At 37.7% G+C, this 11,922-nt stretch overlaps 2 protein-coding genes across 2 annotated transcripts; one reads left to right on the forward strand and one right to left on the reverse strand.

Annotated features, from left to right (window-relative positions):
• Positions 1–2,412: 2,412 nt before the first annotated feature.
• Positions 2,413–5,964, forward strand: LOC113358751 (probable serine/threonine-protein kinase PBL17). Its single transcript, XM_026602411.1, has 6 exons — positions 2,413–2,665; positions 3,306–3,652; positions 4,060–4,195; positions 4,283–4,419; positions 4,525–4,648; positions 4,967–5,964. The coding sequence occupies exons 1-6, from the start codon at positions 2,596–2,598 to the stop codon at positions 5,611–5,613; spliced, it is 1,461 nt and encodes a 486-aa protein (XP_026458196.1). The 5' UTR covers positions 2,413–2,595; the 3' UTR covers positions 5,614–5,964.
• Positions 5,936–11,142, reverse strand: LOC113358750 (TORTIFOLIA1-like protein 2). Its single transcript, XM_026602410.1, has 9 exons — positions 11,003–11,142; positions 10,561–10,593; positions 9,231–10,108; positions 8,917–9,111; positions 8,720–8,822; positions 7,966–8,615; positions 6,773–7,471; positions 6,352–6,517; positions 5,936–6,251 (listed from the first exon to the last, which is right to left on the reverse strand). The coding sequence occupies exons 3-9, from the start codon at positions 9,879–9,881 to the stop codon at positions 6,235–6,237; spliced, it is 2,481 nt and encodes an 826-aa protein (XP_026458195.1). The 5' UTR covers positions 9,882–10,108; positions 10,561–10,593; positions 11,003–11,142; the 3' UTR covers positions 5,936–6,234.
• Between the last annotated feature and the right edge of the window lie 780 nt (positions 11,143–11,922).

The raw sequence follows: 11,922 nt of genomic DNA on the forward strand, positions 1-11,922 counted from the left end.
TCAAGCGTCGAGTTTGAAATGGGTACATAAGCATTTAATGTGAAGTCAGGATGGTCGGATTGTTAGGACTACAGTTTGACTGGAAATGTGGCGAAAGGGTATTCATTGAAGAATAATGGGACAACCACAGCCTTAGCGAAGATTATTAGACAAGCTTCGTTAAAGGAAGTTTCTTCATCAAAGGATAACCATAACATTCTCTGAAAAGGACTTGCCAAAGAAGAGCTAGAAGACCAACGAGCAAGATGAGCTGGTATCCACTGACGAGCTGATGTAATGAGGGTCGAGCTTTTTAGGATTCATAGCAGAGCAAAAGTATAGAGAAAGAACATCATTGTATTTCGAAGAGCACTTGTAGTCATCTTCTAATCATAGCGAAATCACCCATGCGCACATAAGTTATAACACTAAACCACGTAAAGTCTTTTGTGTCCTTAGCATCGACATCGATGCTTGCAAGTCCATCAAAAATACCTGTGAAAACTCATTTATATCTACTCTGGATGTATAGTAGGATTTCTCATAACTACAAAAGGTTCGTTAGTACTCTCCATCAAGGTATACAATTTTGGAGTTGTTATCTTTTTAAAACAACAATCATCGTCTATTCTATCAAGGGACAAGGGTAACCCCAAAATTCTCCTTAAATAAGTTCAAGCATTCCTTGAAGGAAGGTATTGAAATTGAGGAACTAGTGCAAGGCTATGAAAGCAGGTGTATCTTTGGCAGTTTCAAAAAATTTCAGTAATATCATTTTTGGGTCTGATAGTGATGTCTTAGTTAAGTCGATAAATGAACCAAATTTCTAGGTTCACTGGATGAATAGTCTTTAATCTTAGATATTAGGTTTCTTTCGAGAAAAAGAATAGTCACTGGAAGTATATATCAGTAAGGGGAGGTTTCCAAAGGGGGTACCGGATAAGTTAGCTAAAAGCTAGACTTTTGAAGGCTGACTTTCAATTTTTAGATAAGTTCCCTCTTGATATTCAGGAATGGGTTGCTCATAATGCACGTGTAATCTCTCTATGATATCAACAAATTTCTTTTTGAATCAAAAAAAAAAATTTTAAGCATTCCTGGTTGTGCACAATGCTTTTTTTTTGAAGCAAAAGAGTTGTATTGGTTAGAATTAAGAGGTTACAGATTTTGCATCATCCTGAAGTTGATATTGGATGTTCTCATGAGGTAATAATAACCAAACACTACTAATACAAGACACTCTAGCAAAGTTTGCCAACAAATGTGATACTTTATTTTTTTCCTTAGGCACATATTTACAGCTCCAGGAACTATTATTCATAAAGATACTTTTAACGTCCAAGAGCATGTTACGAATCTTCCAACCTATATTGCATCTTTGGTTGTTGACTGCATCAGCTATTATGTACGAATCCAGTTCAAATTCTACCTTGTTAAGCTTCTTTTCTTGCGCCCACTTCAATGTTTCCCATAGACCTTTGCGCCCACTTCCTTGTGGACGATGCTTTATTTCATCTTTTTTCTTTTGAAAATAAGGTAGATATATTAAGAGAAAAGAGACTTCTAACCATTTGATTCAGTCTCGTTTAAGGCAAACTCTGTTTGAGTATGCCCAACAATGGCTGAATATGATGGATTAGTAGTTTTTGGTAGTACATGATCAACGTAATTTAAATTGTTTGCATCATAAGTTGTTACATAATCAAAAGTAAGTCTAGGAATGATAAAAAGAGGTGCTGATTCTTCCCAAGATTGATAGACTGTGGAATTCCTTCCTTTTTTTTGCCAAAATATCTGCTGCTCCATTTGCTTTCCTGTCCACAGTTTTGAAACCCAAAAAGACACTAACTGATTTACCAAATTCTACTTCATTTAGAACTGCAATACACTGCCACTGGATTGAGTTGCTTTTTCCTTGAACGTACATAATTGTTGCTAGATTGTCCCCTTCAATGACCAAATTTTCAATCTTCTTTGTAATGGCCCATTGGACAATATGAAGTAGAGTTATTGCTTCTGCTTCTTCTGTTGATGAAGCTCTGAAACTTCCAATACCTCCTGTCTTGAAATTCCCTGTAAAATTTCACATGATGAAACCAAAACCTGCATTAGTCTGTGTTGATATCCAAGAGGTAAGTATCTTTACGAGGAAATGACCACAAAAGGTTTCTCATAAGATGGAAGTGTTAGGCGATCTGTTCGAGAGTATTGTATCAGATGCCAGTAAGCATAGTGTTTTATGATTGGCATTGCTTTATTTCATCTTTAAAAATCAAAAAGCGGATTATATAAACACAAGGCCATTTTGGTAATTGAGAAGAACAGCTAATGGTTTGGCGTATTCGGCGGCTCAACTGAGCTATCCGAAGGAACAACACTCCTATTAAAAGGAGCAAAACGAAATTTACCAAAAACAACTAAAACAAATTACGAAGTTTGAAACAAAATACCAAAACTTTTCCATTTCCTTTCTTCTTCTTCCGATTTTCTAGCTTAAGTCTACACCCCCGTTCTCGGAATTCCGTTCCCCAACCCAGAATCAAAACCCATTTCTTAGTTTTCTAATACATGCTCACTTCCTGATCTTTGAAAGAGAAGATCAAGAAATGAGTCAAAATGTTTAAGAATTTCAAATTGATGGGGAATTGCTTAACTCCCTGCAAAACTCTTGCTGACCATAAACCAGGTAATGATTGATTCCCCTTTTTTTGTTTGATTATCTATATGGGTTTTTGTTTTGATTTGTAAAAAAACAAACTTTGATGATTTGGTGTTTCTGGGTGTTAATGGGTTTCAAGGAGATAGCCAATATTCATGTCTATCTGATTGGTAGGTAGAATGTAAGAAGCTGACCAATATCGAATGAATTCAGGTTGTTGGTATCAATATCCAATGCCTTTATCATTCTACTAAAGAGGCATACGCAATTGTATTTGTTATTGTGTTTTAGATTTGCCAACATTTTGTGTATAGAGAATAATCCTATGTTAAAATGTTGTGAGGGTCGTCATATGTGTATTCCATAAGTTGATTAACATTGGCCTAGTTTTGTTTAGGAATGTGATGTTTTGAAGATAATTCTTATAATCGAAAAGCTTTACATTTTATGAAATAAATGTATCTTTGTGTATCCCTATGGTATAAACAACGGCTATTAGTGACCATGGACATTCTTAATTAACGCATTCTGTGTTTGTAAGTGCAGACTATTAAGTTACCAATTATGTTTTCGTGTTCTTGTGTTGTGTGCATTGTGTTTTGATCCTACCACATTGATTTTGCTAATAAAGAAAACTTGTTTGCTGTCTTTTGTTTATTCAATGTAGTTCAACACAAACAAATTGGATTACCATCTCCAACCAAACCAGATAGTGCCGTAGCGCCAGTTCAACTGCCGAAACCTGATGTAAATACCACTCCAGTAGTACAGACCCCAAAAAATGTTAAAGATCTTCGTCAGAACCCAGGGTATCGTGATGTCTACATATTTTCATATCTTGAGATGAAAATAGCGACCAAGAACTTCAGGCCAGATCAAATTCTTGGTGAGGGCGGGTTTGGGATTGTATATAGAGGACTAATAGACGAAACTGTCAGGCAGGGTATCAAGAGTACTCAAGTTGCAATCAAACAGCTTAACCCAGAGGGGTTTCAAGGAGATAGAGAGTGGCTGGTATTTGTCTTTCCTTGCCTCTTTTCTTCCTCCTGATTAATTCTACCAGTCAACTTTTCCTTTTTTACGCAGTTACTTTTGTTAATAGTTAACTGTGAAACAATATTCTAGGGTAAGTCAGAGGATAATTAAGGTGGCATTTGCTTTGATTTTAAATAATAAATTTTCTCCAGAAAGTGTGGTTTTTACAAAATCCTATCCAAGAATTTAGTACTAGAATTAATAGCATTGCATGACTGTTGAAAAAAGACAGCACAATGTACGGACAGATGCACTCAATTGAATCTTCTCTTGAATTTATGTAGAATCATTTTCCATAAAGAGATATGACTAGAATTTAACGGGATATAGTTCATTAGTGCACCATCTGTTTCATTTTCGATTAACACTTTTGAGTTATATTGCAGGCAGAGGTGAACTACTTAGGCCAACTCAGCCATCCTAATCTCGTGAAACTCATTGGATTCTGCTGCGAAGATGAACACCGGTTGTTGGTCTACGAATTCATGGCATGTGGGAGTTTGGAGAAGCACCTCTTCCGAAGTTGGTACCTAGATTATTTTCTACTAAAAATACGAAACTTCAGAACACTGTTGTGTTACTAACTTGAATTGTCCTTCCTACTTGCAGAAGTATGCCTTACAATGCCTTGGTCGATCAGAATGAAGATTGCTTTAGATGCTGCCAAAGGGCTAGCTTTTCTTCATGGAGCAGAAAGACCTGTCATTTATCGAGACTTCAAGACATCAAACATTTTGCTAGATGAGGTCAGCATAATTTACAAACACTGTTTTGAAAGAAAATCCTAGTAACTCAATTTGTGCTAATCATTCTCTCTTTGAAACCTAATGTACGCGGTTCAAATTATGCAGGATTATAATGCTAAACTATCAGATTTTGGTCTAGCGAAGGATGGACCTATGGGAGACCAAACACATGTTTCAACACGTGTAATGGGAACTTATGGATATGCAGCTCCAGAGTATGTGATGACTGGTAAGTGAGCTTAGTTTGTCTCCCTCTGTAGTATTGGGATCAAAATCACTATTTTGTACTCCATAGTACTATGTATGATTGTTATAATGCTGACCTATGTTTGACTTGGAAAAAAGAATCCAGAAGACCCCGCCCATTGATTAATAAAATTTCAACAGTCAAACTTGTCCGCTGTCCTGATCGGTCAAATCCCAACCAATCACATGGAGGGTTCTTCTGGAATCATTTTACTCATGGGTGGAAAATATTGGACTAGCTATACATATAGGTCATAGTTTGTGATTTATGTGCTAAGTCATGGTTTTTTCCCGCGAACAGGTCATCTAACAGCTAGAAGTGATGTTTATGGTTATGGAGTTGTACTCCTTGAGCTGCTGATTGGGAGAAGAGCTATGGACAAGAGCAGGCCAAGCAGAGAACATAACTTGGTTGAATGGGCACGGCCTCTATTGATCCATAGCAAAAAATTGGTAAGGATATTAGATCCAAGAATGGAAGGACAATATTCTCCTAGAGTTGCTCAAAAGGTGGCAAATTTGGCCTACCAATGTCTCAGTCAAAATCCCAAAGGAAGACCAATGATGAGTCAAGTGGTGGGGTTGCTAGAGACTTTTCAATCGCCACCAGAAAATACAGAAAATCTGTTTGCTCACAGAGGAGGTGGTCCTGTAACCTTATATGAGGTTCCTAAGAGCCCTGATGTTAATACAAAAGAAGTTAATGGGAAAATCCCAAGGAGCGAAGAGAGGGAACATAGAAAGAAAAGTAGCCAAAGAAGAAATGAAGACCGAGAAGCTGGGATACACCGGAGTGGCCAAAGAAGGGGTGAAGACCGAGAAGCAGGGACAAGACGAAGAGAGGGACCGAAACCAAGAAAGAACAGGAGCAAGAGTGAGCCTCCTCGGATTGAGGCTGATCTCTATAGTCCTACTAGTCCTTCTCCAATGAGAGATTTTGAGCCATGAACGAAGAATTCAACCCTCAAAATGAGATGGATAAAATCGTCTATGGTTGAAGTTGGCGAACCAGGCGAACTTATCAATCTTTGAGAATGGCCTTGGGGTCAAAGTCTGGTCCTACCACATTGAGTTTCTACCTAAGAGTTTGTTCTAAATTGCCATTGCCAATATGCCGCTGCTGAAACTATCGACTATGGAGTTTCTGCTATGAAAGTTTTTGCATCTTGGGGTGCCCATTTTGTGTAATTTTATGGTAGCTTAGTGTATATGTATTTAACATGCAATTGCGACTCTATAACCACTGGTTCAGGCCAAAAGATGACAATGCTCTCGATTAATGTTACAATTCAAATTGCACAGATAGCCAGTTTTTCCACATATAGCAATTCAGAATGTCAGTCTTCCATACAAATTTTTGGAATTCCTTCAATTCAAGAGTTTTTATAAAACTTCTACAAACACTAGGACTGGAGAAAGAAAACTACCTCTAATTCATAAAAACAAGTGGAATTGGGGACTAATACTAATACCAACAAAGTACACTTCACATGATTCTTTAAACGTAAAATCTCTATTTGAAAACGCTTGATGTTAATGATGTATGTAATTCACAAACTGGGTCTCCTGTTATTGAGAGAATTTCCCTACAAAACAAGAAAATGTGTTCAGTTTTAAAGAAGCTGAAACGTTTGCAAGTTTGACATAACAAAAGGAGTTGAGTTTAAAAGTTAAAGAGTAGCTCACCCCAAGCATGGCGCAACTTCAATGCAAGCTGTGTGACAGATCTCCTGTCAGCTGGGTTTGGAAAATCCATGCTTGCTGCTTCTTGTACAGCAGACAAGAATTCTCTCCTGGCTTTGGCTGGTAGATCAAGGTAATCTGGTCCATAGGTATTGCTCAAGTCCACCATCTAACAACACAGCAAGCAATAGCATAAAGATATAGCTTCTCATTGTCGTTGTGCAGAAGAAAAAAATATGAATATGTTATTTTTTTAATCATGTAGTGAAATTCAGGGAGAAAATTGACATACTTGAGGACCTAGTGGTTCATTTCAATTAAAGATTACAGATTTATGGTGAATAAACTAATCTTCCATCCTTTGTGGTCTGCATGTGTAAATAACATGAAACAAGACTTAAGTTAGGAGTGTGTGATATCTTACCTGCTGCAACCAAGGAATTATGGAGCCCAAAAATCTCTGATCCAGGAAGTGAGATGCCAATGTGCTAAGAACCTCACAGGCCGTATCTTGTGACAACATTTCCAAAACGGGACCAGTTCGATCCAAAAGTTCCATCAGAGTAAGGTCATCACCGGAGCGGAGAACCCCGACAAATGCAGAATCTAAGTCACCTTTGCAAATATAATCCTTTACAAGTTTCCACAAGTTATTATTATAACCTAGACTATTTTCTCTGCCACTGAAGTTACGGGGCGAAGCAGTAATAGTTTCCTCAACTTTTCGTGCACGAAAACTTGAATTTTTAGGTTCAGTTATAATATTTGGTTTCACATACTTTCCTGTCACGTTTAGCCTGTGATCTTTCCGCATGTCAACACCTTGTTTCTCTGAAGTGCTTGATCTACATTCAGAAACTGAAGTGCCCTCCCAAACGTCCCTGCTCTTTGCAGCCAATCGGGAAGATCGTCTCGGCTGTATATCCATAGATGTCCTAGGGGTGCAGGTAGAAACTCTTGGGGAAGAAGAGACACTATGGCTGTTTCTCAAAACTTTGGAGCCTGCCATATTAGAGTGGCTCTTGTGAACGAAGTCTTGTGCAATTCTGTCGACTGAATTTTCTAAACCAAGCACTTTTGAGTGCAACATAGATAAGCTCTCCATTGTACTCCCCATGAACAGCTGAACAATTTTTTTTTTAAAAAAAACCACCAAAGGAATTAAAGCTACATAAATGCCTCTGAACAGTTTATAAGGTAGCATATTTTGAAATGATTTACAGCATTCTTATAAGGTACATATCCAATTTGATTTGGGGTATATACATCAGACCAATTCTTAAGTGACACAGATCCAAAAGATGTCAGCAGCTAAACATAGGTTACTTGCAGTAACAGAGTATGACAATATTAACGAGTATGTGCTAGACCTAGAGCAGTTAAACAACTCAAAAAACCAGAGTGAAGCTAAAGAAACCTATGATATTTTAATGAAAAGTAGATAGCAATTATTTAACATGCAATTGCGAATCTATAACCACTAGCACATGCCAAAATATACTAATGCTCTGGATTAATGTTGACTGTTGAGTTAAAATCAATTGCACAGATAGTAAAAAGTAGATAGGCATATATTAATGTTATGTCAAGAATAATAACAAGATAATAAGAAAATACCTGCAACATATCCATTAGACTTGACTGTTTGTTTTCAATCTCAGAAAGTTGTTTCTGCATTATGGCCATCTCATTTGCTGTTTGAGAGCAACACCCACGCACAACTTGTGAGCTCACTTCTGTAATTGTGGAATCCAAACTCTGGCGATTCAGTGACCTTTCTGGACATACTGGATGTTGGAACACAACTTCTTCAGCAGTAGGCTGTTTGTTCCTCTCCACTGCCTTCACAACAGTACTTTTCTCAAGAAAGTCATGACTCACCCGTTTAATCTCAAACTTACCATCGACTAGATTTGACATTGAACACTCAGATATATCATCTGTTGGAGAATAATCATATGTGTTATCTTGCAGAACTCTAGTATCTTCAGTTCTTCTTTCAAATGCTTTAGTAAGACAACTACCCTCAGATTCTTCCTCCTGTCTGTCCATTAAATTAATTGGACAGGTCTTCGGAACAGCAATTTCAATCTCCCAATCTTCTGCTTTGGATTTTTGAGGACTTGGTACATTATTTGCGCCCATTCTCCTAGCAGTTAGAGGAACCCTTTTGCTGACTGTTTCTTTCCCTATATTCTTGGAAGCAACATCTTTCCACCCACCGTCACTTGCACCGGTAAGATCACTGTACTCACCTCGAAGATTCTCTATTGTGATAATATGAATTATAAGTTACAGCCTTTCCTAAATATCAATAGATCACCATCCAAAATGATTCACACAGCTGTATGTTAATATACAGCAAACAAACCTTTAGTAGAAGATCCTGTTTCGGATAGATCAGCAGCATCAGATCCTGGAAGGCTTTTCCAGCAATGCAGTGCTTGGGATACTGAATCTCTAACAGGTTTCACCTACAAGAAGTGAGAACCAGCAAATGAGAACTAATGCAAGATCTCTATGGGGAATCTAAATGTCCTTCGAATAAGTAAAGTGAGACACACTAACCTTGTCAAAGCGACAGGACTCAAGGGCACGGATGCAAGATGCCTTGAAAGACATCAACGAAGAACCGCCACTTACGACTATACCTGCCAGTGCTACAGAGGCAGCTTTCCTTGTCGCCCAGTCACTGCTTTTAAGAGCTTCCTGAATGCTGGACATGGCAGCAGATAAGGTGTTCTGGGATGAAGCACCCCCTGCCTGAAAATTTGCAAGGGAAACATGCACAACTTAGCCACAATACCAGCAACAATAGAGGAAACATTAGAACAAGAAAATATAAGGGACAGTAAAAATTAAATTCTTAGCTTCGCAGTTACCTGAATTATACTTCTAACCAAATCGACAACAGCCGGCTTCGCCATAAAGTGAGGATTCTTTAGGAACTTGGTGATTCGAGTCAACATACGTGCCAAAATTGAGATTGGAGGATCAATAGCATTGTCTATGACACTAGCTAGACATAATGCTGAACCACACTGCACCACCTTATTCTGTTCACCCAACGCTTCAAAAAGTGGCTTAACTAGCAAAACAAAAGATCCATCACTCTCTTCCTCGTAGTTACTCAATTTTGAAGCCAAAACCCCCACAGCTTCCACACAAGCATCCCTAACCACAGAATCGGGATCTTTTAGCCGCTTTACAATGCTAGACATCATTTTTGATACGTGTGGACCAAGAAGCCCATCGTGGAATCTCGCCAACGTACCCATAATTCTAACACATTCTTTCCGAACTGCACTCTTCTGACCCGAGTCAGTATCAATAACACAAGAAATAAACGGTGCAACACCTTCTGGCGTTAAACTCTCAGCAGTTTTTTCCAGCTCTTCAACTCCTAACTGGTAGGTATCTCGATCTGCAAGCTTATTTAATGTATGAATTACTCGAGACTTGAGCTCAAATGTTGCTTGCTGAGGGCTAGGCCTGGTGTTTCCTTTCGCTTTTAATTGTGTCTGTGTCCTCATTTTGGGTACTTAAGAGGGAAAAGCTAGTTTCCTATAACTTAATTAAAGCAAGAACTGAAGACAGGATCCAATTCAAAATCAATCGTGAACATCATATCCAGATATTTGCTTCCAGACGAATACAAATTCGATATCAAAGTCACCTTCCAAAGATCATAAAACAGTCTCTTAGATCGCCTAACGCTTGTAAATGAACTGATGGCTCTCCATTAATATTTCTCATTAATCTACAAACATAAATCAGAAAAACAAATCAATGTTATTTGCAAAACTTCATGCGAAATTTTAAACTCAGACACCAATCTGTAATGAACCAGACACAATCATACATGCTTACAAAAAATTTCAAGAGACATAATCAAAACAAAATTCCAGAATGAATCTACAATTCTGACCACCACCACCACTTCAGCCACAACATCCACTACCTAATAAGCTAACTACATTACCCAACCAGTACATCCCAGAAAACATTGATGTCAAGGAAATGCCAAGATGAATTCATAATTCTGACACCACCACCTCCAAATAAGCTATATACATTCCCCAGTAAGTTTTTTCATCTCAAATAAATCTCATAATGAAATCACAATCCTGACCACCACCACGACCACCATTCTTGATAGTCAGACACTACATAAAACGGATAAACATTGAGGTAAGTAAAATGATTACTTACATTAACTACTCTTCTTATCTTCAAGAGAAATCCCTGCACAAAACCCCATCAAAATTCAAATCAAACCCCATCTCACAACTAAAAGAAAAACTAAATCTCCCTACTCATAAAAACTTTGAAACAGCTACGAATTTAAACAAATTAATACAGATTGAGCAAAAAACAAACTACCAAAATCACTACAATTTTAAACCCTAACAACTGACCTAAAGAGCTAAAAACAACACAAAAAAAAGTCTAAGAAATCATGAAAAATTTCAACAACTAAATAAACAACAAGTAGAGTAACACATAAAAGGAGAATCAGAAAATCAGAAGAAGAAAAAAAATTATAAAAAAAATGTAAGATTAAAAGCTCTCTTTAATGGCTAGTTAGATTTAAGTACAGTACGGAAAATGAAGAGTTATAAAAAAAAATATGAAAACCCCGAATCTCACTTACCAGGTAGAATAACCATAGAAAAAATTAAAGAAAACACCATATACAGTAAAGATCCAAATCTTCAATTCCGGAAAGAGAGTTTCCTACCCTGGAAATTCAAGCTCCTCCTTCTCATTAATCAAAACCTCACTCTCTCTCCTCTTGTCTTCATTTTTCGCGCTTTGTTTTCGAATTCCGGAAAGAGAAGGTTTAGTGGGGTCTTTTTGGTTTTTGGGGGTTGTGTTATGGATTGGATATGTGACACGTGGATACCGTACAGAAGTTTGGATTGGTTTGTCAGAGTGGACCCCATTATACCGGGATATTCTTCCGCATTCAAAAGTTCAAACTCAAAAAACTTCTACAGGACGACTTTCCAACGGCAAGAGAGAAATTTCACCCCAGAAAGAAACATTATGATGGCAATTCTAAGTTTTGAGAGTTTTGACTCCACTACGAATTCAACGAATAGCCAGAATTGAGGGATGCTGCACCATCTGAGCTTTCTCCCCAGAAAGATCCCTACTAGGAAATGAATGGACGAGATGAAAGTTTCTATCATCTGGGTTATAAATGGGGCAGTGTGGGTACCATTCTCTATTTCAGTCGGGAGAAAACCTCGGTAGATTTTTCCGGTCAATATATCATCTCGGAGAATTGAGAATTTGTACACTGCGGTTGAACATTAACCAGGCAACTAATATTCCACCATCTGGCTAACGTCCTAACTCCCAACGCTCAGAGACCGTAATGATACGCGTGGTCGAGCATGTGCTGCTCAACAACTAAATCCAATGATTACATCTTTTTTTATTCTTCTATAAATAAGAAACAAAACATCTAAATTAACCACAAGGAAAGTGGAGTAGAAGATACAAAAGATATATATATAAGAGAAGGCATAAAAATAAAGTCACAACCAACACCTAGTTACATGGAGC

Source organism: Papaver somniferum, chromosome 3, assembly GCF_003573695.1.
Source record: "Papaver somniferum cultivar HN1 chromosome 3, ASM357369v1, whole genome shotgun sequence".
Lineage (NCBI taxonomy): Eukaryota > Viridiplantae > Streptophyta > Magnoliopsida > Ranunculales > Papaveraceae > Papaver > Papaver somniferum.

What these genes read in the sequence shown, in the direction of transcription:
- LOC113358751 (XM_026602411.1), top strand. Translation starts at nt 2,596, where the DNA reads ATGTTTAAGAATTTCAAATTGATGGGGAATTGCTTAACTCCCTGCAAA. An exon ending in AAGGAGATAGAGAGTGGCTG is followed by an intron (nt 3,653 to 4,059) that starts GTATTTGTCTTT and finishes GTTATATTGCAG; the next exon opens with GCAGAGGTGAACTACTTAGG. An exon ending in TCCAGAGTATGTGATGACTG is followed by an intron (nt 4,649 to 4,966) that starts GTAAGTGAGCTT and finishes TCCCGCGAACAG; the next exon opens with GTCATCTAACAGCTAGAAGT.
- LOC113358750 (XM_026602410.1), bottom strand. Translation starts at nt 9,881, where the DNA reads ATGAGGACACAGACACAATTAAAAGCGAAAGGAAACACCAGGCCTAGC. An exon ending in AGTCCTGTCGCTTTGACAAG is followed by an intron (nt 8,823 to 8,916) that starts GTTAGTGTGTCT and finishes CACTTCTTGTAG; the next exon opens with GTGAAACCTGTTAGAGATTC. An exon ending in AACAGGATCTTCTACTAAAG is followed by an intron (nt 8,616 to 8,719) that starts GTTTGTTTGCTG and finishes TTATCACAATAG; the next exon opens with AGAATCTTCGAGGTGAGTAC.